We start from the raw sequence: 25,320 nt of genomic DNA, 5'->3' as shown, positions 1-25,320 counted from the left end.
TCTTATGTCTGATGAAGTGGTCTTGTACACAGAAACTCACATTAAAAATACATAAAGTTAGTCTTTAAGTTTCTACCATGCTTTTTTTATTTCGTATTTTATTTTTATTATAATTTTTACTTTTATTTTGTTTTTACATATAATATTTGACACATGTCATCACTGATAATGCAGTTAAGCTAAGTATTGCCATCCCCATAATTTGAAAAAAGTTATTTAAGAATCCTCTCACTGGCTGTAACCCCTTACTTAGCAGCTACACCCAGCTGCCTCCTTACTGGCTCTTTATTGTCAAAAATTTGCTCTGGTACTAATCCAGTGGCAGTGGCATTGGAGAAGAAAAGTGGACCTTTGCTCAGTCCATTGTTGCATTTCATGAAGATCAGGGCTGAAAGAAGTTTTCTGTCAATTCTGCGCCTGGTCATTGTGTCTTTAGTCCCCCCCCCCTTGTCTTTCCTCCTTGGAGGCCAAATACCTCCAGGTGTTTTGAGCTATAACAGTCATAATTGTTGGCTGGATAGATCGGTGTTTTAGCTGAAAAATGTCTGGAACCATCAACTGTATCTACCCCTGTCTTCTCTTGTATTTCCTCTACTGCTTTTCTCCACTTCCCTTCATATATTGGCTAATTAGGGGAACATATTTTCTGTTTGATATTTTGATTTGATAAGGTATAAAAATCAAGCTTTACTTTTGTGGAACTCTCATCACTTCAGTCTGATGAGGAGAATCCTGCTATTGTCTCGTTTCTTCTGTAAGATGTTTTTGTTTTTGTTTTTGTGTATTTTGTTTTTAAAGAATCGTATTAGTAGACAAAAATAAGCGCCTTGTTCTGTGTTTAAGAAGAAAGTAAAACCTCTAGAGTGTGGAGTGGAAATATGTTCACGGGTTGCACAAAAGTTGCAAGCAGAGGAATATATGTTCAGATAAAAACTCTGTGCAAATATGTTCCATCAGTATTGTGTTAAGGACTGTGCAGTAAGAGGCAGAGACTTTTGAAGGATATATCTCCTCATCCTTATAATAGCTAAGTAACCAATATCCATGGCTTAAAATAGTGTCACACTGGCATTTGATAACTAGCACAACCAAATTTGCTTTCCCTCCAGTCTCCTCTGCAGCCCCCTGGACTATGCGAAAATTGGCTGTTGAGCTGCTTTGGGGCGGGTGCACAGAAAGCTGCAGTATGGGGTGTGGAAGGGTTGAGCACCCTGTTGAATTCAGGCTCATGTTCAAAATCAGTATAACTTTATGACTCACCATTGCTGAAAATAGATTTTTGTGTTGGATAGGATGTTGGTCAGTTCAGCAAGGCAATTCTTTATTAATTTATTATTTATGACCTGTCAAGTTTTTCCAACTTCCAGCAACTCTTGCCTGGATTTCCTAGGTGCAAAGTAGTTGGAAATTGCTTGCCAGCCCTTCTGTGGGCACTCTAAGACTGCAGCTTGCCCAAGGCTATGCAGGCCAGCTTACTTCTTGTATGCGTGGTACTAATTATATTTAAAACTCCCAAAGAATCCTGAACTTAGTTGGGGAAGCAACACATTCATAGCAATTGTAGAATATGCATCATCTGTAGAACTTGATTCATTGATTTTCTGGAAGTTTAAATCTGTATTCAGAACTGATATTCAGTTCTGGAAAATTAAATGCTCTTTTTTTTGTTGGGTGATAATTTTTCATGTTACAGTGATGTCAAATTTGGTTTCTCTAGTGATCTGTTTCTGAAAGAAGGTTGCAGTAGCATTTAGAGGACTTCTATTTTTTAAATGTGGCTTTCCCCTTTTTAAAAAAAGAATTATCTGGTGTGTGTTTGTACTCTACACACCCAAAGGACAAAATCCCCACTTGTCAGGTACATTTATTTCTTTAGAGGAAGAAGAGAGAAATTATTTTTTTCTTTTTGGTTGACCTTGGGCAAATGAGCTTCTTGCTCTGGCAGAAATGAAATGAATGATAAATGTAGAGAGTGTCTTTGCTGAGTAATGGAGCTGCAGTGTAGGCTTTCCAGAGAGGTTTTCTCCTGCACAGCCTGAGGCAGCCTGAGGCCCCCTACTGTTCATTTAAATAGGTATGTCAAATCTGCCTCGAAACGCCGCTGGTTTGATCTGTGGTAATATTTGTGAAGGTTCCATATGGACTTGAGCCCCCTGCAGTGCTAAGAAATAATGTACAACGCTTCATGGTGCAGACGCAAATTTTCTCTGAAAAGGGATGCAGCGCTGCGTTTTAGCTGTCGGAGAGGATGATGGAGCTGACGCGCTAGGCCTGTCAACTTGTTACACGGATGGGTTGCACGCAGAGAGGCTGTGGAAAATCTGTGCCTTTTAGCTTTTCTACTTAATCACGGTTGTAGCGTTGCCTTTAGACTGTATGCTACATTAATTCTCTTCCTGCCTTCTGCCTTTCATCCCAAGTTTCACGGAAAAAAGTAAAGCATGCAGGTCTTGTAGAGGAGCCTTATCAAGCAGCTGTCATCTGACAGGCCATTTGCATTTGTTTTGGCTGAAACAGAGCAAGCCAAGGGCAAGATGTTTTGTTGCATTCCATCATAATGAAGAAATGTTAAAAAAATTACAAGGAGCACAACTTCTGCTTTTTCAGGTATAGCTTGCCTGTGAGGAAAAGGTGTGTAAGATTTTCCTGAGACCCAGCCTTTTCAAAGAGTATCCCTGCTCGCCCCTTGATGAAGTCTTCCTCCAGACGAAATCTGTTTTGACAAACATAAATGCAGTCATTATAGACTATCAGTTTATTTAAGTAGTGTCAGGGCATTTGGAAATATCTTCATTAAGAAGAATGAGAAATAATTTCATTAAGATCGATTTCTCATATATTTTACTGAGAAAATACGAACCATGTGTACTTGACATTTTAAGATAAGATTAAGATTAGATTACGAAGATGTAATCGTTAAATAGAAAACTGTTAACTTAAAATGATAAATATAAAATCATTTCCCACAATGGTTGTCAGTTGCGCAGACATCCTTTTATTGTTTGTAGGATAATAGCAAAAAATTGATAAAAGAACTTTTGTTAACATGTCATTATCAGCATTCCCTTAGCATGTATCATTTATTTCATACGAGATTATTACTATATGTCACTTGTAGATTTGCAACTGACCTATAATATTCGGGTACTTGTAGGACCAGTACTAGTACTATTCATATTCTGTTCATAGGTTTCGTATTCTATTTTACCTAGTCAAGTTTCAGTTTGCTTTCAAGCCAGGAGACTTTAGCTCATGTGATTCAGGCGCATAGTGAGATGTTTACACGCTCACTCATGAAATACTATCATTATCTTGTTTAAAATGACATTAAAACCCCAAATATATAACGTATGTCAAACATTCTGTGACAAATTAGAGGATCTATCAGAAGTATTGTTATGTTGTTAATTTGCTTATCCTTGACTATTAAAATAAAAAGCAGACCAATATTAAAATTAATTCTTTTCAACTAGCAGCAAAGGATAGAGGTTAATGTCTTGCATTCTCAGATAATGGTTTGGCTTGAACTCCAACTATTTTATGTCTCCCTTCTGAATTTCCCCTATACGGCTAGTGATTGGTATGAGCTGGTAAAAAACTTCAGTATTGATTTCCTTTCGGGACCTTTTCGGTGGCTCCTTATTTGACTTCAAATCTTACTGGTAGTAGTCCTTTTGGTAAACCCATAAATACTGAACTTAAAAAAAAATCATTTAGCATTTCCCATTTGGATTCTGGCACAAATCTGAAAAAGCCCAGTAGTAGTGGGGGAAGCAGCAGAAGGGGAAACATCAGGGCTTGCAGCAGTGGCCAAGAGGTATGAATGTGGCAGTGGTGAAACAAGGACAGGAGAGGGAGGGGGCCAGTAACAACGTATGGCGCTCATCAGAGTTGAGAAGATAAAGTAGAAGTCACAGGGCAGCTCTGCTGTAAAGGAAGAGTAAGATAAAGGTGGAGTAAAGAGGAAGGGGGTGGGGGAAGGAGCACTGTGTCAGGGCTAGCTATCCATGCTGCTTCCTGTAACCATCTAAAAATGTTTCGCCACACTCTTAAGGAATAAATAATACATTAAACATACTTGGAGTTTAGAGGTTTTCCCCCTTTTTAAAAAATTCATCACATTTTCCACAGATTTTCAATTGAAAAGCAGAATGGCTAGCTCTGAGGGGCCATGAATGCATTCTGCCCCATTTACAGTGGTGCCTCGCTTAGCGACGTTAATCCATTCCAAAAAAAAGTTGCTAAGCGATTTCATCGCTAAGCGATATTAAAAAGCCCATAGAAACGCATTAAAACGCGATTAATGCATTCCTATGGGCTAAAAACTAACCTTTAAGCAAAGATCCTCCATAGGGGCGGCCATTTTCGGTGCCTCTAAAGCGAGGAAACACAGCGGGTGGCCATTTTGTTTTCTCGGCAGCCATTTTGAAACTGCCGATCAGCTGTTTAAAAAGGGTCGCTTTGCTAAGCGATTTCATCGCTCAACGGAGCGATCGCTAAGCCAGGCACCACTGTACATTGTCCAGGAATCTGGATTTCTTTACAGTTTAACAACTTGACCTTCCTCCCTGCTTCTCCCCACAATTCTTCCCCATCAGAACCACACAGGAACCCACTTCCTCTCCTATAATATCATCTCTCTCACACATACATGCAACACACACCCTGAGACAAACTGCAACAGATATTTTTTGAAGACTCTGGACTTTTTGTTTGGGACATTCCCCCTCCCCTTTCTCCTCTGCCCCTGCTCCCTTCTCCACGGACCTTCTTTTTCTTTTTCTTCTGGTCGCACCCCCCCTGAGATGTACAGGAAGAAACCCTCCTTCACCCAATGGCTCTGGCATCTGCCCACCACCATAGACAGGGTCCAGGAGGAGATAGCCACACATGATCCTTAGGCTTCATGCTGTCTGTCCATGCCCCAGCACACTTGCTCTTGCCTCTTGAATATGCAGCCAGGGGACAGCAGGATGTCTTGTTTAATGTGTTCGTTCCCAAGTGTTGCCTTGATGAGGATCAATAGTAGAGTTCACACAACCTGCATAGCTGCCACATAGAGCACTTCCCTTGCTAAACAGGAGAGAGAAAGGTATGGGTATTGGTGTTTTTATCTGTTTAGATGTAAAGCCGTGCGGCAGTGGCAGTGAGGCAAGAGCAAGAGAGGGGAAAAAGAGGGCTGGTAGAATGGCGGTGGGTACAAGCCAAAAAAAGGGGGGGTAACGCTTTACATGCATAGGTCAAAGGGAGGGAATCTGATAGAGGAAACTCAGTATTTTCAGGACCCTTTCTTTTAGGAAGCAAAAACACCTGGTTTCAGAAACTGTCTATTGGAACCTACAGAAAGAACCCGAAGGCAAAAGAATGAGCCTCTTTCATGAGTTTTTCCCCCCATTTAGGTTAACCTGAAAGTCTTGTATTTAGCTACTGACATGAAGACTGTATCTACATTAAAATACATTGGTGGCAGTGATGGTGAGGATACCACAGTCTGTTCTTTTAGGTTATGTTACATAGAGCCTTGCTTTTCACTTATTATTCAGCAAGAGTGCAGCTTTCTTTAAAACTGCCTATCTTGTTAATTGACAAGATGAACAATGTACAATAGTCCTGTTGTTTTGTGACAACATATATGTGATTCACAAATATGAAATCTATTGCATAATAGCTACATTTGTAAGATATATATATATATATGAATATTTATGACTTTAGTTCTTGCCTTTGGAATCTGTTAGCACCATTTTCACCTATCCATTTTCAAAAGAACTTCTTTCAGAATTTTAAAAATTAGAATGTTTGCCAGATAACATGCTTCTCAAATTCTTACATCTCTGTTACAACTCACAAAATCAAGATAGTGAGTATCATTATCCTGTCTACTGGAGTGTTATCTTGCAAATAATGTTGCACAAACATATACTTGCATATAATCTATACACATTAATATAATCTAATAACAGTGAAAATGTTTTGAGAAATGGGGGAATTCATAGCTGGAATGAAGAAATAGATTAAAACTATTTCACTATGTACCGTTTCGATACATACAAACTCAAAATAATTATTAATGATTTGTGTTAAGATAATCATAAACAAGATAGTATAAGACAAAAAAAGATAAAATGGTGACAGATCTTTAGAAAGAGTGAAGCCCCATCATATGGGATGCCGTGAGCTGTTGTTTCCTAGTGTTAGGAATAGGGCCATACGGATGGATTGCCATCTGTGTTCAGAATGTCTTCCATGTGATCAAAAGTATTGTCCTACTAATTATAGACTATAACATCTGATATGGAAGTTTTCAAAAGATGATAGCCTTTGTTTGTGTAGAGAATCCCAAAAATGTTTAGTAAAATGGAGGTTTTGAATTTCTGACAAGAATCTCCAAAGTGTATTTGAAACTTACAAATTTCTGGAGGCTTTGATTTGAACGAATTCTGAAAAATACATCCCAGGCATACCTAATATTTGATTCACTGCATGGCTGTACATGGGAAGCAACCAACTCCACAACCAGTTAATGCCATTATTGAATAAGTGGCCATGCAGCACCACACACTGTAACTGTTTGAACCTACTCTAAGTCTAGGTAACACAGTCAGTGGAGCAGCATCTTCCTTTTCTTCCACCAGTTTAACCCTAGCAGTCTCAAGAATGGAGGAATATGCAAGAGTAATGGCACATAGCAACCTTTTAGTTTAGAATGGAGCATTCTTTTTAGTCCTGAATGAAGTATTCAGAGTGTGTTATCAAATGTTTAATACCAGGAGGCAGAGGAAGATAGAAATGAATATTTTGTGTTTGTTAATGTTTTTAAGATGAGACTACCCTCCTTCTTAAAAGGATGACATTTCCTTGAGGGAGTCAGCAAAAATAGTCTGTTGTGTTTGAATCTGTTTCGCTGTTAAAATCCAGTAATGTGTGGTTTCCTTTATTTTGAAGGCACCAGAAATATTTTTCTGTCTGTTTTTGAAATGTCCTGAAGTACTAGGTTTCTGATCTTCAGAAAATGTTCTAACAGAAGTTCCATCCTTTCCTTGAATCTTTTATGGAATCTCTCTTCCTGGCATCTCAGACTAAGTTTCTTTCTAGCCAGGAAACATAGTTAACTTGTTCTGGTACATTATAATCAAGAAACGTGAACTGTATAGTAATAACTTCAGATACAGAAAACACATGGACAAGATGCAAAGCTTCAGCTGTAGTCCAAAGCAAGAAAAAATAATTCGTTTTAATTAGTACATTTTCCTGCCCCTTTTCTGTTATTGCACTGGAAGTGACAGCCAGAATCCTGTTTGTCTTCACATAATGTAATGTTTTGCCTGCATAAATTTGTTGGTTATTATACCCAAGCAAATTGGATTGCACGATTTAATTGAACAACCAGTCGTGGGGTTTTTGTTGCAGCTGATTGGGCCTGTGGAAGTGCTTTGTAAATAGCCCTTCTGCCTTGGTACAATTACAGCTACGCTTACACAGTTACATTGAGTTACACAAGTGAAGCTACTCAACAGGATTCCAGCCAGAAACCCTCAAATTCAGTTCCACTTTGGTGCTATCACTTAACAGGATTTTGCCAGTGAGGGGTTAAAATTCCATAACCAGGGTTCTGTGTTATACTTTCATGGGATATAGAACTGGTGATCCCTCTGCAGTGTAACTTACAGCCTAAAAATTTGCTCCAGAGAACTGGGTAACTTTCTGTACCTGGGATTTTAGCAGCACAGACAGCTGCATGGAGAAGGGAAGAAAATGCCAATTTTTGTGGTGCTGAATATTTCACACACTATTGGATTTTTGTTATTGTTTCATGCAGAAGGCTATTACAACTGAACCTCAACCTAATGCATTCCTTCCTGTAGGAAGCCTATGGTAAACTACTGCACATTCAGGAATATCAAGATCGTCTGCTTGCTCAAGGATTAACTCTTAATAAAAATCAAATGTAAGTTGCCTCCGTAAGATTATAATCAAAGTTTTCTATGGGTGACAGATACATTTTCCAAACATACAGCATTTGTGATGCCATCTTTTCATATGACTGTTAAGAGATGTTTAAAATACTGGGATGCATTCAGTCTAAGTTAACCTGCACATTGATCTCTTTGAAATCAATGCCAGAGTTAATCACAACTAAGGGTGTAACAGATACTCACAGATTTCTCATCCTTGATAAAATATCCCCCAACATATCAAGGTACCCTACTGAAAAAAATGTTAACTGCTATAATTTTTTTCTCTTGTGTGAGAATTTTAAAAATGCAAAGCTGACTTAGTCTGGATTCAGTATATAATATAGTTATTTTTGGATCTGTGCTCTTTCTCATTTTAGAGCATATTTAGTGAACTTCCATTCTTTTAATTACTAGGATGGTTAAAAAGCAAACTGGTGCTCAAATGAGGGCAAAGGAGCTCTTTCTTTCAATCTCAAGCTCATTCAGCTTGATTTAAAAAACTTGCTTTGAAGGGTCTGTGGGGTAATGTCTGACCCCATGGAAATTCTGGTGTATTGAAGGTGAGTAGTGTGGTAAGTCGAGGTGGTTGCTGGTTTTATATATCCTGTATTTCCTGAACCCTATGAAAAGTACAGTGCTCTCCCCAAACCAAATGGAGCCATCCTACTGATAATCAGAATATGTCTCAGTCTTGTGACTCCAAAAATAGTGTGGGACATTTTTTCATCCCAACATGCTACTTTGCATGGGACAAAAAGAAAAGTATACCCATAAAAAAAAGCTACCCAGTAGATTTGTTGAGAGAGTTTTTGTCCAATATGCCTTTTGTTCATAAAATAAAAGCTCTACATGGCAAATGACTGAAATTCAGGTTTCTTATCACAACTTGATTTTATGCATTTCTGCATGGGTGTACGTCCCAGTGCAACAGTTGTCCAGCCTGCAGAGCTCTTCTCCATTTCATTCAGTGCAGGATATTTTTAAGTGCCTTCTCCTTTCCAGTCATTGGTTGGAGATAACAGTAGAAGCTTGCAGGCTGGATGGGAACCTCCTTCAGGATGCATTTGGCCCACCAGTTGGAGGTTCTTCATCCTTGTCACAGATTGTACATCAGTGGTAGAGAATAGAGGCAAGAAAGTATTTTAAAAGATGTTTGTGTCCTTGAACAGTAGGTAGTAGTGAACCAGCATAGCAGAAAACACTTGAAAGATATAGGAGGAGACAGAGTCAGTGCAAAATGCTTTGCAACAGGAGGAGAAACAGTTCAGAGAGAGATGGGCAGAAGAAAAGATCAAACTGGGGATTTCTGGTTGGATTATGTTTATCTTCTCCTTGGAGATAAATATTTTTGTGATGATGTGAGACAGTGCTGGACAGAAGGATGTTATTTATGAGTGAGTTAAAGATAGAACAGAGGCAACACAGTGGAAATAATAATTATTTCAATGGCAGGAAGAACATTTCAGAGAGGAATGAAGAGCAAATACAGTGCTAAACATGTGATTGGCCCTTTAACTAGACTAAGAGGTGGAGCACATGTTGCTCTCATGGTGGGCATGCTACTTGAAAGTGGGAATGCAGTGAGGTATGGTCCATAGAGCCTCCTTTGGTGTAACACCTAGAGGCTGAAATCCTGTTGCTTATTTTCGTTCCATCACAACTAGAGTAGGCCCATTGAATCAGTGAGGATTTGATGAGTCAGCTCCTCCATTGATTCATTGGGCCTATTCTAGTTGTGATATACTATGCAACAGGATTTCAACCAGAATCTTCATTCTCATGGAAAAAACTATTGCAGCATCTCTTTATTTAAGAACGTCTTTGCATTTGATTGGGCATTATCCCAAAGATCATTGAAGCCATGAAATGCCAAATAACCTAGATTGGAATGTGAACATGCTTAGGACCTGCTGTTTCCAAAGGTTGGTCCCAAAGTAGAGTAGGAAAAGGCTGGTTGAGTAAAGAGGTAATGCTTAGGAGAGTGCTATGTCAGAGGTATACTAGGAAGAAAAGCAAGAAATTGAAGTCAGAAGATTTGAATTTAGGGGTAGAGAAGAAACATAGAAAGATAGCATGTTAAATTAGGCTTGGAATATAACCCGTTGAGATAACAGAAGGTTTTGCAATGCATATGGGTTAATGATGGAGAAAGAGCTGACAGAAAGGGAGAGGGGTTTTTTTTAAAGTGTGGAGGTGGGATAAAGGATAGAAGGCTGAGTATAAAATAATGATAAAAACATTGATGAAGTATAAGAAGAAACACTCAAAAGTGCAAGAAGCCAGGACAAAATAGAAAAAAATTAAAGGGATAAATGAACAATATCAAACTCAGAAAGTATTCATCACTCTGTGTGCAGTGCTTCATAACACACAAGATCTGTGAAACAGGCAAAACCAGAGAATGCCTGCCTGCATATAGACTGTAACAAGACATATAAAGTCTTTTTCCTTCTAAAATTTTTACAAATCATATACTAACCTCTCCCAGTTGCGTTTTTCTGCTGCTGCCTTTCATGAATCTAGGCAAGTTACTGGTTTGTCTGTTTGGGTACAGAGTGATTCTAGGTAAAGTGCTGGAAGATTGGTGGTCTTATTCCTTTCCTTCAAACACCAAAAGTACCCCCAGAGTGAGAAAGATTAGGGGGAAGAAGAAATACTCCTTTCATGTTTGGAATCTTTTGTATGTTGTATATCGTTCAGGGCTTTCCGGAAACCTCCTGTATCAGCTCTCATGGCTGAATAAATGTTTTCCAGACATAATTTATCCTGTAGAAAATTAACCTTTAAACTAAACTGAGTGAGACCTGGCCTTCTAAATTAACAGTAATATACATATTTATTATTTAATGTAAATTATAAGATTAGAAGAATTGCTTTTTACCTTTTAAAAGTTCTTACAGTTTGTAACTGTAATGTGCACTTTTCCAAAGTAAAAAAAGAAAAGTATACTTCCAGATGAAGTGTGACTGTATGTGTGGTCCTTTGCAATCTCACTCTAATTGCATGATTAGTTAAAAAGAGAATATATGTGATATTTTTAACAGCAACCTGATTGGCAGCAGATGGCTGATTAAAGAGGAATTGGAAGAAATGTTAGTGGATAAACTGTCAGATCAAAATGTGAGTAATTAATCTCTTTTATTTAATGAACCCTATATCCTAATAGAACAGCCACTGGTTATTTCTAAGTATTCTAGGGGAAATATTCTCCTTGGAGACCAGGATTATTCATTTTCTTAATCTCTTGCATGCATATATCTATATATACGCATACTGTACTGTGGAGTATTAAGTTATGTGTGAATGACCTGAAACTTCCCAGTCCCTTCTTAAGGACGTTCCATAGAAAGAAATAAAAATAATAATTAGGCTGAAGCTGCTTTTTTTCTTTCTTTTTTTTCCCCCTTCACATTTCTAGATATGGCAAGGAATTTTCAAACATACAATTGGCAAACCCCATAAAAATCACATTTCCACTTATATCTGCCTGCATCACCACATCCTCAAGTCTGTCTGCTCTTGTGAATTCTAAAACTTGATTGTCCATTGTGATCTTCTTTAGATCTGTGTCATCCTTAATACCCGTTTAATTCTTGTGTGATTAGTGTATCCTTATGCTGCTAACTTCTACTTTCCCACCCAGTTTCATTTCTGTTCAATGTTATGTCAAACATATGGGGTGAGGGCTGGCAGGAAGCCAGAGGGCATGGTTTTTCATACTTTCTATTTGATCACATGAAGAATATTAAATAGAAAAAGAGCTTATTTTACACAGATATAGATACATTTGCCATCAGATTCTGTGTAGCAAAAAAGAAACTAATTAATGTGCAGATACTTCTTCCTGAGCTTTCCCTACATCTTTATTACCTCACTTCTGCTGCCACCTGATTCTCCCCAATTTCATTCATTCTCTTCATGATTGGTGTGTGTGCAGGTGTGTGTACAAGGTACTTACGCTATTGGGGGCAATAAATAAATGTTTAAAATCATGGTTCCCCCCCCCCCCCGAAACTTCTCCAAATTGCAGTGAGAATTTTCATTTGCCCAGAAATGTTTGCCATTGTGTAAGAAGGTTTTATATCTACAACTGCTTCTTTTAATTCCTTGTTGCCAAGGGGCTAGGAGGCCTTCAAATAAGCCTTGGCAACAAGATCATGTATTATCTGTGAGGCATTTTACTTTCTAATCACATGTTGAAGATGTAGAGAGAGAAGCATACAGTAGCAAAGGATAATTTATTTCAAGAGGTTGCCCTTTAAGTCAAGTATCTCTTGAATTTTTAAAAAGCTTGATTGTTTGGTTTTTAAAGAAAATCATAAACATTAAAGTAACTCCTGCCTGAACAGCCAATGGCATAGATACACATTTCCTGTATGTATTATGAAATATAATCACCTAACAAGTGGAGTTTAGGAAAATAAAATTATTTCCATTTAAATGTAGTGCATCAACTTCTTTGAAATGTGTTGGGAAGCTTACCTCTTGCCACTTCCATCAAAGAATTGCATTCTGTTTGAGGCCTGCTAAATATTTCTTTGAAAATTAAGATGAACTTCATTCTAATGTAGTAATCCTGTCTTACAAAGAGTTGGTTATGTTTTGAATTGTGGATTCATTTTTTCACTAAGGAGAGAGGGATTAGGTATCTTTATTCATATAGAAAATGATACATCTGCATGTTGTTTTGCAAGCATCATGCAAATGTGGAGGTGTCATCTTGTCAAAGGTTATCAATAAGAACAGAACCAAAAAGATCAAGCATGTAAAAATAGATGTTGTTGACAAATGCAATTACACTTGCACCCTCACCCCTTAATGAATTTTTATTGTCTCCAGTATTTACAGTTTATTCAGCTGTTCGAAAAATTAGTAGCATTGCCATGCTGTAGCATTGAAGAAGATTACTTGCTAAAATTTCGCAAGGAAATATTTTTACAATCAAGAAAGCAGATAATTGAGCCTCTGAAGTATGATGAACAAGGAGTGGCCTTTAGTATGGCAGAAGGTAACTTATTGGTGCTTTTCCTTACTTCAGACAGGGAAGCATTTGAAGATTTGGGAAATCAAATACTTTTCAACATTAGTCTTTCTGTCTGAGATTGATTGGAAAGGTATTGGAAATGCAGTCTGTTCCATGTTCTCATACTTGTTGCCTGAAATTAAACATTGATGACTATGTTGTGAGGATTTTTACCTGCTTGTCCATTGTAGGCAGACATTTCTTTCAAAAGAAAATAGTACAAGAAATTAGTACAAAAAGACATATAAAATGCACACATGTCTTAATATGTTGTTAGATCTTCTTTCTAAATAAATACACATATTTAAGAACAGGTTGTAGTTCTGTAGTTTAATATATTTTGTGTGCTGCCAGGCATTTTTGTTATTTAGGAGCAATATATGTATTTTTAAATTAAAATTTAAAAAATGAATACATTCATATGTGCAAATTGATTTAGTACACAGTTGCTGAGTGAAGTTTTTGTAGTTTCCATGGCTTTAATATTTTTCAATTCTTAGATCTGATGTTGTTTTAGGATCACCAAAGTCTACTGGTGGCTTATAATAAGAGAAAGCATCAGAAGGCATCATTTAACTTTCTTGCAGTAATGAAATTTACTCCTTGTGTTTCCTGGAAAAAAACATTTATTATGTTGCTCAAGGCTTTCATATGTAGAATGCTGAAAACTTTTGTCATATATCCTTGACACATAAACATATGATATGCACAGTAAAGTTCTATATATTAGATTCTTGAGTGCAGAGAATGCTTTGTTAGATAAGCTTGTCAAATTCATTTTTACAGTGCAATCATATGTGGATGTCTCTTCACAGAACTAAGCCTCACTGAGTTCAGTATTTACATTCATGGAACTCCCAACTACAGCAATCATCTGACAAGACGCCAGTTACACATTGTCACATGCCTAATTGGATGTTCCAATTGCACCACCACAGCAATTTCCATACATGTAAATAATGAACTGACCACTGAGCTTTCTTCAGCAAAGGGAACAGGTTGTAGCCCTAAATGTACTTTAAGTGTGTTTGTGTATGTATGTTACAGTGTTTCCTTTCTTCAATAAGGATTGCTCATCCCCATTCACAATTAAATACAGTGGCACCTCGCTAGACGATGACCCTGCTAAATGACAAATCCGCATAACGATGACTTTTTTCGATCGCTATAACAATTCGCAAAACAGTCATTCCAATGGGCGATTTTCGCTTGACAACGATTTGGTCCGTGCTTCGTGGACCGTTTGTTCGCAAGATGATGATTTCTACAGCTGGCCGGCAGCTTTGCAAAATGGCTACCCTGTGTTTTCCGGACCCATGCTTTGCAGGACAGCCATTTTTACAGCTGATCAGCGCTTCGCAAAATTGCTGCCCTATGGGCAATCTTCGCAAAACAACAAGGTATTTTCCCCATTGGAATGCATTAAACGGGTTTCAGTGCATTCCAATGGGGAAATGGTTTTTGCTACATGATAATTTCGCTAAACAGCTATTTTCACAGAACAAATTATCGTCGTCATGCGGGGCACCACTGTATATCCTAAATGTTTAGATTCACTACATCTTTATGTTTAGACTTTTCCCCCTACTATGTTCATGTTCTATGGAATTTACTATACAGTGGTGCCTCTCATAGCGACATTAATCGGTGCAGCAAAAATCGCTGCAAAGCGATTTCGTCGCTATGCGATTTTAAAGCCCATAGGAATGCATTGAAACTCTGACCTTTAAGTGAAGATCCTCCATACGGCGGCCATTTTCGCTGTCCGGTAAGCGAGGAATCTGTCCCTAAACACAGCGAGCGGCCATTTTTTTTTGACCCGACACCCATTTTGGAACTGACGATCAGCTTTGCGATAATTGGTAAGCGAAACAGGGTACCGATCATCACAAAGTGATTTTCCCCCATTTAAAACATCGCAATGCGATTGCAAAAGCGATAGCAAAAATTTCGTCGGTATGCGATTTTGTCTTTAAACGGGGCGCCTGTTAAGCGAGGCACCACTGTATTTGTATCATGCGCACAACACACAGGCAAACCTGCAGCAATGTTTTTAAATTCAACCAAAATTATCAACAGATGATATTAAACAAGAAAAATAGGGAAAATAGTATTGCCCTAGAATTTCACACTTTACATATTACCTGAACTGTGCATACCACAGTATGTGAAAGAGTCAGGATTTACTGTAGGTGTTTTCTTTATTTGACGCTAGTGCTAGAAAGGTGCTTAAATTAGAGTGCTCCTGATTCAGGATTGTGGATTGGCCTTTTTGAAAAATGTTCAACATACAAGAGTCACACATCTTTAAATTAAAGCTGAAATTAATCTTAAATCAAAATCCAGTTTATCTCTATAATGCCATGTTGAATTATCAGAGTATGCTTCCCTCTGCTGGGGGAAAAGAGGAATAGTCATAGCAATGGTGGCTGTATGAATAAAATTGTGTGTTATGTGCCATTTTTCTTAACAAGCCAATTTTTTTGTTTCTGTTTTTGATCCCTTTTTGATAATTTCTGCAGATATGTTGAGAATTTTTATAACTTTTATAAATTTTGAATCTAGGCCAGTATAAGGCTTCAAAGCTTTTAGGAAAAAATAAGCTCAAAAGGACGACTTACTTTTTCAGAAAGAGAAACAGAGACAGTCGTGGCCCCAGCTCTGCTCATCCGCTGATGACCTTGTATTTGGCTAGGAAAGAAAAGACGCTTGGTGATCTTGGAATAAATAATATTTATGAGAGAATTTTTCTATGTTCCTGGTATACAGTATTTGAAATGCTAAAGAGAAGTGAAATTAAATTGTAACGAGAAATTGCTGTGTTCCCCCCCCCCCCCCGAAGGTAAGAGAAAGACAGCAAGAGCAACTGTTACTGTTTATGACAATGGAAGTGGGAAAATTACTATAAATGGAGAAAATTACATACATTACTTCCCAGCCTTGCAGGATAGGTGAGTATATTCAGCAAGAGTTTACTCTTGTTTTCAGTAGTTAGTAATTCAATGAGTTTTGTTGCCAAAACCAAAACTGCAGCCATTCTTTTACTCTTGCCAGTTCTTTTTTTTTAAGTCTTTAAAGTTATGTCAACACGTGAATGCTACTATTGCCATCATATTATCAGTAACTCATTCACAAAGTTATTAAGAAAAACATGTAGCCTTAGCTTTGTGCAGCTGGAGAAAATAAATGGATAAAGTACAGGCTCAAATCTCTATTTTAATCAACAATACCAGTTTTGTTCACCTAGTGCCAACCAGGTACATTGAACTACAATTCCCATCATCTATGAAAGCGGGCATCAATTGAAGAAGGCTCAGCTAGACTTCTGTTGAAACGCAAACTCCATTGGACAAAATATTTTCTTCCATCCCTTTAAAAATTGGCAGTAAGTCTGCATAAGACGTCCATATGGGTCTCAGAGTTGTCTGATTCCTATACCATTTTGAAACCCATCTTCAAACTATTATCACTCCGGGAATGCATATTTATTCATAGAGCCAGCATTTCAGAGGTGAATGTGTGACAACTCTAATTAATCTTTTGCCCTTATATCGGCATAATAAAAAAAGCAGAAACCCAATTAGCTTTATGGAACAAAGATCTGATAGCTGCCATTTATATGAGAACTCTGTGGACCTGAGACATTCTGTTTTTCAACTATGGTTGGGGAGATTGCTCTGAAGGCAGCAACTTCCTTGGTGGTGTGTGTGCTTCTAGCATTTTATATTTAGAGGTTATTACCTGCCACTGTTTACTGCTGGCCTATGTAATTTGTGTACCAGCAAGCCAAATACACGTCAACAGAAGCTTAATAAATTTGCACATTTACTGACTGAGAGTGTGAGAAGCAGTTGTAACCACATATCTCACAACCTACATACAGTACAAGGGTCATAGACTGCATTTCACTTTACAACAAACCAACCCAAGTTGTGTAGGCCTTGGTCACCACAACTGCTGATTTTTGAGTGATGATGGCAGGATATCTGTTCCCCAGCTGACCCTGGATTCCCTACATATGAGTTGGAACATAGGTATTGCTTTAAAATCTTTCATTTCTTCCTTGGCCTGCAATCAGTTTGGAGGACTCAGAATAGAGTTTTCAGTATCTGCTTCCACTGTGGAATTCCCTACCAGCTGACGTGTGAACATTGCTTTGCTTCTGGTGTTTGCTTAAGACACAGTTGTCCAAGAAAGCTCTCCTTGATGAAACATTTAACTATGGTTTTAATCATGTTTCCACGCTTCACGTACCTTTTGATACTTTTTAAGCTTTTAAATCCCCCCCCCCAATTTTGATATTTCAGTTGTTGATACACTGCTACGGTGTGTTTTCTCACATATTAAGTAGTTTGTAAAGGTAAAAATAAATAATTTGACACTATTGTTTATTGTTAACCCTCTCTTTGTATCACTGGACTTAAGATCACATTGCTTGCCGGCAGCACATATGCTTTATGTCTGTGCATTTGAGAAAGGATAAAAGTTGGAATGACAAAGCACTGTTTGAACAACTGTTAGCTCTTTAGTTTTTACCATCTTTTTAACTGACCGTGCTTGATACCATACTGTAGAACTTAAGATTTTTTTGCTGTTCCTTGAACATGCTTGTTTAGCTGAAATGATAACAAGGCTATCTGGATAGAGCACCTGTCTGCATGAAATAATGCCTGATCCAGTTTCAGAACACTTTTATTGGTCACATGGGGGTGATGTAGATTTTCAGAAAAATATTTATATCTCAGCAAAGGAATTTCTTTGTTAACATTGACTGAAATGAGGAAGGTGTAACTAGACTAGGCCCTTTGAATTAGTGGAACTTACAGAGGAGGTGACTCACCAGATCCTCACTGATTCAGTGGTCTGTTCTAGTCATGACTTACTATGCTAAGTAATAGGATTTCACCTGTTTTGAGGTTACATGTGTTTGATTGAAAGAACTAGAGTGATAGTCTTCCAGCTTACTCCATTGTTCATATCTTAAATGTACCTTTATACATGTATAATGCTTTCCAGAGAACAGCTGATGTTCCCATTCCAGTTTCTTGATCGATTAGAGAAACATGACATGGTCTGCTCTGTTTCTGGAGGAGGCACATCAGTACAAGCTGGAGCAATCCGCTTAGCTTCAGCAAGGGCCTTGTGTAGCTTTGTCACTGAACAGGAAGTGGAGTTCATGAGACAAGGTAGGAACATAAAGAAGAAAACTGACTTGCTTTTCTTCTTTTTTTTAGTTTTGACTATTTTTGTTTGCACTGAAAGGCGTGTCATGAGCAATAATCATAGTAGAATTGTCATGTAAATGCGTAACAGTTTGGGAAGTAGAGAAGATACTTTGCTAGACCCATACTGAAAACTTCTAGTCAATGAATATAATCAAGAAAATTATAAAGAGATTTTGGAATGGGGGAAAAGAGAGTCTCTGCCTCTGCTTATCCGAATTACAAAAATGTTAAAAACACAAATACTCTTATTAGCTGAAATCCAGAATATTATTCTTAGATCTCAGGAAAATGCCAAGAATGGCCGTGTGTGAGGCATTTGCCTGCATCAAGAATCAGGGACCAGTGTTATTAAACATAATGAAAAACTATTTAAAATTAGAAGCCAGATCTGGCCCTTCTCTAATGGAACATGTCGCATTTCAAAGACTGGGAAAATGTCATTGTGTTTAATGCGATTCTAACTGCTACAGTATGGATTTGAGCTTGCACTGTTTCCCCTTTTCTGCCTTAGGCCCCTACCATTTTTTTTCTGTTGTACAATACGCTACTGTATTGGTGAAGCTGTAAGTGAACTGCTTACGAATCTTCCTCCTATCTCTGCAGCTGGTCTCCTGACACAGGACCCACGTCTGAGAGAACGAAAGAAGCCTGGTCAAGAGGGAGCCCGAAGGAAATTTACTTGGAAGAAGCGCTAATTTTTTTCAAATGGTTCTTAAGAAATATTTTGTATGTTTGTGTATATGTAAATACATATTGGTAACTAAACTGTATTTCAGCTTCTGTTCCATCTGTGGTTTCCTTTTATTGTAAGAATTATTAAATCCTTGCCCCGGTGAAGCAGCCGGAGAGCAGTATGCCTCCTAAGTCATTGGGATGTAATGAACTTGCCAACAACAAAGGAATCTTCTACCAAATGGGCAGCTGACTTTTATTCCAATGAATTCAGGAAGGCACCAAGAAGGAGATGGACACGGAAGTAATTGGGAAGTGAGGCAGTAAACCTAGGATGAGGAAGGGAAAATGGAAAGGTAAAATGAGTTGATGTTTGTAGCATTGAGCCCTGCCCTCACCTGTCCCTCACAGCTGGGCAGTGGAACATCAGCCAATGAGGGGACGGAGGGTGGTGCAGAAGACCTTTGCCATTTGCCACTGGGTAAGTTCTACAGAAGGCATAACATTATTATTCTGTGGTTATTGGGCATTCAGTGTGAAAGAGCAGAACAATGAATAAGGTCCATGTTTAGGCACCATTCTGATGAGCTAAGATACTCAAACGTGGTGGCAATGACTTGCCATCGCTACATTTCACCTATTCTCATTGGAAGTGAAACATACTTTACTTCTGCCTTTCAAGAGTTATCTTTTCAGGTTTCAAATCCATATTTTGAAACATAAAACATTTCATAAGGAAATTATTATTGCTGGTTGTATCACCACTTCGCCACAAGATGGTACTGTTTACAATTGATAATAAAGCAAATAGTCTACCCAAAGAAGAGAAAGAAGGAAATGTAGTAGTTATACTTTGCTTTACTAGATTAGTGACTAAAATATGGTCCTCCAGGTACTGTTGAATTACATTTCCCATCAGCCCTAGCCAGCATAGCTAATGATAATACTGGGAATGTTAGTCACACTAATGTGGGCAACTACACGTTGTATACTTCTGCTTTAATATATCTTAGCTTTGAAACCACTAACATCACCATATCTCAGTTTACAAAATCCCTGACTATTAGCTACATTGACTGTTGCTTCTGGGAGCTGAAGTTCAAAGCATCTGGAAGATCAAAGATCAAGAACTACTGATATAATTTATGTATTCAGTTGCACGTAGAGTCCATGGTATTTTACAGATAATTCTTTTTTGGCGTTGCTGCCAAACTAGTTTAATTAGGGTCATTTTAATTTGGAAAGTGTTTAATTTCTTGGACATTATCAAAGCTGTTAGTAGATTGGTTCAAGTAATCAATTTACTGAGCTTTTGATTAATTAAGAAAGTGCTCCAATTAATTGGGCAGCAGATCTTTTTCAAATAAGTAGTTGTAAAACATGAGTAGAGACAATGTCTAAGCTAATACCCGCCTTAGCACCTGTGTGCGTTATCTGAAATTCAAGAATAGTTTTCAAAATCGTTCACATGCAAATTAATCAATTAACATATAGTTAATCTACTGCGTTTACCTTAATTGGTGGCCCTAAAAATGATTATGGGAAACAGTCTACAAAAGACTTCTGTTAATGTCAAAGGCCCACTAAGGCTGGAGTAGTAATGTAGTGGAGTTATAAAAGGATAGACTTAGTGCAACCAAAAATATACAGTCATGTTTTTCTGTAATGATCCATTACATGACCATTATCTCTAATCATAAATATTGAAACAAATAGAGATAAAGTAAACAATCTCTTTTCCCATGGGCAGTGGTATTTTAATAGAGCCTAATTTCTTGAAAGCAGTGCAGCTCACTTGCACATAACCCTATACAGCCTAGTTCCATACTGCAGGTGACACAACGGAATCAATAGCTACCCTGTTTCCCCGAAAATAAGATCTAACCTCAAAATAAGTCCTAGTATGATTTTTTTCAGGATGCTCATAACATAAACGCTACCCCCAAAATAAGCCCCAGTTAAGTGAAACCCTGCTGTCCACCATTGTGCAGCAAACAGAAGATGACATGACTGTATTTGAATAAATGTAGATTGTTGTACATGAAAAAAAAATAAAACATCTCCTGAAAATAAGCCCTAATGCATTTTTGAAGCAAAAATTAATATAAGACCCTGTCTTATTTTCAGGGAAACACGGTATGAGAAAAAGCCATTATATATTAAGCTACAGATAGTTATTAATGCTCATGTAAGGATGCATAGAACTAGTTGAATAGCTCACCGAGTTGTACCTGGTTACAGAGCTAGAGCTTGGGAGTTTGATTCTGCACTGTGCTGCCTGTGAGCACAGCCAGCCTGTGTGGCCTTGGGCAAGCTGCACAGTCCCTGGGCACCCACAGAAGAAGGAAATGATAAACCACTTCTGTGTATTTTGTACCTAAAAAAACGAGCAAAGGGTAACCACAACTCAGATCCAACTTGACAGCACATTATTTTGTTAAGGGTGCACAGTGCACCTGTTAAACCATGTGAAAGAATGCAGGTAAATGTCTAGGGAGAAAGCGGATATACCTTAACCTTTGAAAATCAGAGCAATCTTTTCTGAGAGGTAGTTGTACCAATATAATTTAATTATAGATTATTTGGATCAAAAGGGCTTTTTGAGACCCAAATCAAATGTAGATGAACAAAAACACAGATCTGGCCCTTGAAACTTATTTTGCACCAGAGAAAAAAGATTTTGAAGAGTGCTGTTCACTTTTAGATAGAGCACATCATTCTCTGACCATTGTTTTGGACATGGACACAGTGTTGCTGTTCGCAGCAAGGTTTTTTTGTAATCTATTTATTTATTTTATTTATTTATTCAATTTTTACCCCGTCCCTCTAGACAACGTCTACTCGGGGCGGCTTACATCAGTTAAAACAAGTTAAAAAACATATAAAATGCATTTATACTAATTAGTTCTAAGCAACAGATTTCCAAGATGTTGATATACAAAAGAAAGAAAAGAAAAAGAGAGATAAAAAGAAAAAGAAAATCACTTAATTGACTGGGGGGAAGGCCTGTTTAAACAACCAAGGTTTTAATTGGCTTTTGAAAACACCCAGCGAGGGTGCCAGCCGGATTTCAGTGGGGAGTGTGTTCCACAGCCGAGGGGCGACCGCCGAGAAGGCCCGGTTTCTAGTTTTCTCCTTCCTGGCCTCTCTCGGCGTCAGGCCCCTCAGCTGTCCCTGCTGGCTATGTCGGGTGATTTGGGTAGATCTGGGCGGGAGGAGGCGATCTGCCAAATATTGAGGTCCCAAACCGTTTAGGGCTTTATATGTAATCATTAATACTTTGAAGTCGATGCGGAAACAAATAGGTAACCAGTGCAGTGCAGCCAGAGTGGGGGAGATGTGCTGATATTTTCTCACCCCCCTAAGAAGCCTGGCTGCTGCATTCTGGACCATCTGAAGTTTCCGCAACAGCCTCAAAGGTAGCCCTACGTAGAGTGCATTACAATGGTCTAATCTCGAGATTAAGAGTGCATGGACTAGAGTAGTGAGGGCTCCCCCATCAAGATACGGCCGCAGCTGGGCAATCCGCCATCGATGAAAATAGGTGGAGCGGACCACGGACGCCACCTGGGTTTCCATGGTAAGCGCTGGGTCCAGATGTACCCCCAAGCTGCGGACCTCACTCTTTGCGGCAAGGGTTGTCCCTCCAAAGGTGAGGGAGTCACCTATGCCGCTGACGGAAGGGCCACCCACCCTCAAGACCTCCGTCTTGTCCAGGTTCAGCCTCAATCCATTTGACTGCATCCATTCCAGTACAGTCTCCAGGCAGTGCTGGAGGGACCGGACGGCATCCACTGAAGTTGGATAACCATGTAAGATACATCAGTAAATGTCGGTGACACAATTGATTATAGCTAATTTGGATCCGAGTAAACATCACTTTAGGAAACAGTAATATTGGAGGTTCCCATTTGAGACACCCACAATGAAATGCAGCTTTTATCCTTGAGTTGCCCTGAAATGTGGCCCTTGATGTGATCCTTCAAAATAAATGTTCATTCTCAGGTCTAACATTCTCTTGTTTTCCTCGTACTGAAGGGAACTCAGTATAGGTGTCACTTATTCCTGCTAACAGATTTTGTCAACTGCTTAATAGTGGGCAAATGTTTTGTCCTACCATATGTGAGAGAAAATAAGAAAATAGTAAAATATAGTGAGGTTTTAAATCTTGATAGCTCCATCAAAACTCAACAAGAGTTAGTAGATCAAGACATCAAAATGGATTGGTGGGTGCAATCACAGCTATTATCAAGATTTGCTAAAGATAAGCAACGCAGCTTCTATTTAGAAAATACAACCTTCAACAGAAAATCCTTCTACAATCAGATGGAAAGTGTATTAAGTTACTATATAATTTTCTGTTAGATTTTGAAACAAAAGATGAAGCATGTGTGATTAAATGGGCACAGAATATAGGACATAATATTGAACTGAATCAATGGGAACGAATTTGGAAAACAAATAAAATTAACTAAATCTGTTGTATTTAAAGAGAATGTATACAAAATGTTCTACAGATGGTACATGACCCCCACAATACTGGCTAAAATAAGTATCCAGACTTCAAACAGCTGTTGGAAATGTAAACAGAAAGAAGGAACACTTCATCACATGTGGTGGATGTGCAAAGATGCCCAAAGATATTGGAGTAAAGTGAATCAGATGCCACAAGAAATATTAGAAATTTCAATACCAATGATACCATAACTATTTTTATTAAGTATCTTGCCAGATATACTAGACTCTGAAAAATCATACTTAACTACTATATTCATATTATAACAGTAGCAAGAATAGTTTTTGCGAAACATTGGAAGGAACCTAGAATACCTCAAAGAGTCAAAGTGATAGGAAAAAACCTCAAAACCACAGAAATTGACATATCAGATTGGCTAGATGCAAAAAAGATCATCAGAAAACTTGTTATGGTTACATATTATTATTATTTATTTTATTTATTTTATTTATATCCCGCCTATCTAGTCACGAAGGACTACTCTAGGCGGCTTACAACAGGTAAAAAATACAATAAAAATAAAACAACAAATTACAAAACAGGTAAAAGTAAAAAACAATAAAAGATAAGAAAATCAAAAATAATCTGGTGAGAAGGCCTGCCGAAACATCCAGGTCTTTAGTAGATTCTTAAAAGTGCCCAGTGAGGGAGCTCCTCGAATGCCAGGAGGTAAATTATTCCACAGGCGAGGAGCCAATGGAAATTATTCCACCGCCTCTACATAGTAGAATAGCTGACTGATACACAGTAATATGTATGGCTGCAGAAGAGACAATAAATGATAAAGACTATCAACTACATAATAATTAGATTAACAACATATTTGTCTGAATTTGACTTTCCCTTCTCGTTTACTGTTTAGATTTTTTTCTGATATGTGGAATTATTAGTAGACGAGAATGTATAGTATTACTATGAAAAATATTGATTTGTAATGTTTTCACTCAAATCCACCCCCTCCGAGGGTATCCCTATCCCAGCTGTCCCTAACCTTACCCCACCTTTATAAGGAAAAAAATAGTGGGCATTATTTAGCAGGAACATAGCTTCTTAACTTGCTCCATCTCTCTTCAGAGGATGAAAATAAATCACTATTTCCCCTCACGGTGATATCAACAGATGAAAATGTGTCCAGGAGACATTAGTTTGTCTTATTTTGTAAGCTTTATTCATCCACATTGTTTCTATGTGTAAAAATCCAGATGTTATTGAAAGCATAATTTTTCGTGAAGTCAAAAATATGTGGCCTCTTATCACCCTTACAGCTATGAGCAAAGCTGTACAGTAGGTGCATATGCTTAAAAGTACAGTATATGAAGACAGAACTCAAGTTGTAGATACATACTTAAGGTACATATATTTCAGCTATAAGCTTTTGGCTACAAAAGCTACTGACACGAACTTACATCTCATGTAAGTATCTGTTATATAAAATCAGTTTTTATAATTTTGATTTGACTGTGCCTGGTATTTTTTAACAACAACAACAACAACAACAACAACAACAACAACAACAACAACAACAACAACAATAATAATAATAATAATAATAATAATAATAATAATAATAATAATAATAATAATAATAATAATAATAATAATAGCTGCACAAGAACAAACACTCCAGACCAACGTAATGAAAGCTAAGATCCAAGGATTTAGTGCTAACAGCAGATGTTGACTCTGCCAAGAAAAAGATGAAACTGTGTCACACCTCATCTGTGAATGTCCAAATATTGCACAAATAGATTACAAAGTTAGACATGATATAGTGGCAACGTTAGTGCACTGGTCATTATGCAAAAATAACTTGCTGGCCTCCAAAAGCCCATGGGAACATGAGGTAGAGGCGGTGTCAGAAAATGAGGAAGTGGGATTTCCAGATCCAAACAGACACCATGAACACAACACACATAGTAGTAATAG

General features: G+C 37.9%; 1 protein-coding gene across 1 annotated transcript in view; it reads left to right on the top strand.

The window, feature by feature from the left end:
- Positions 1–18,976, top strand: part of MRPS9 (mitochondrial ribosomal protein S9) — a 40,840-nt gene extending 21,864 nt beyond the window's left edge. Inside the window, exons 6-11 of the mRNA XM_020784039.3 lie at positions 7,866–7,948; positions 11,003–11,078; positions 12,798–12,966; positions 15,824–15,932; positions 17,998–18,167; positions 18,810–18,976. Of these exons, the coding sequence (XP_020639698.3) occupies positions 7,866–7,948; positions 11,003–11,078; positions 12,798–12,966; positions 15,824–15,932; positions 17,998–18,167; positions 18,810–18,901 (699 nt within the window). The 3' untranslated portion in view covers positions 18,902–18,976. The remainder of the gene's footprint in view (positions 1–7,865; positions 7,949–11,002; positions 11,079–12,797; positions 12,967–15,823; positions 15,933–17,997; positions 18,168–18,809) is intronic.
- Positions 18,977–25,320: the final 6,344 nt, after the last annotated feature.

The sequence above is a fragment of the Pogona vitticeps genome, chromosome 3 (assembly GCF_051106095.1).
Source record: "Pogona vitticeps strain Pit_001003342236 chromosome 3, PviZW2.1, whole genome shotgun sequence".
In the NCBI taxonomy this organism is placed as follows: Eukaryota; Metazoa; Chordata; class Lepidosauria; order Squamata; family Agamidae; genus Pogona; species Pogona vitticeps.
Note: the sequence above shows the minus strand (reverse complement) of the source record. Positions and strands in the feature narration are given on the sequence as shown.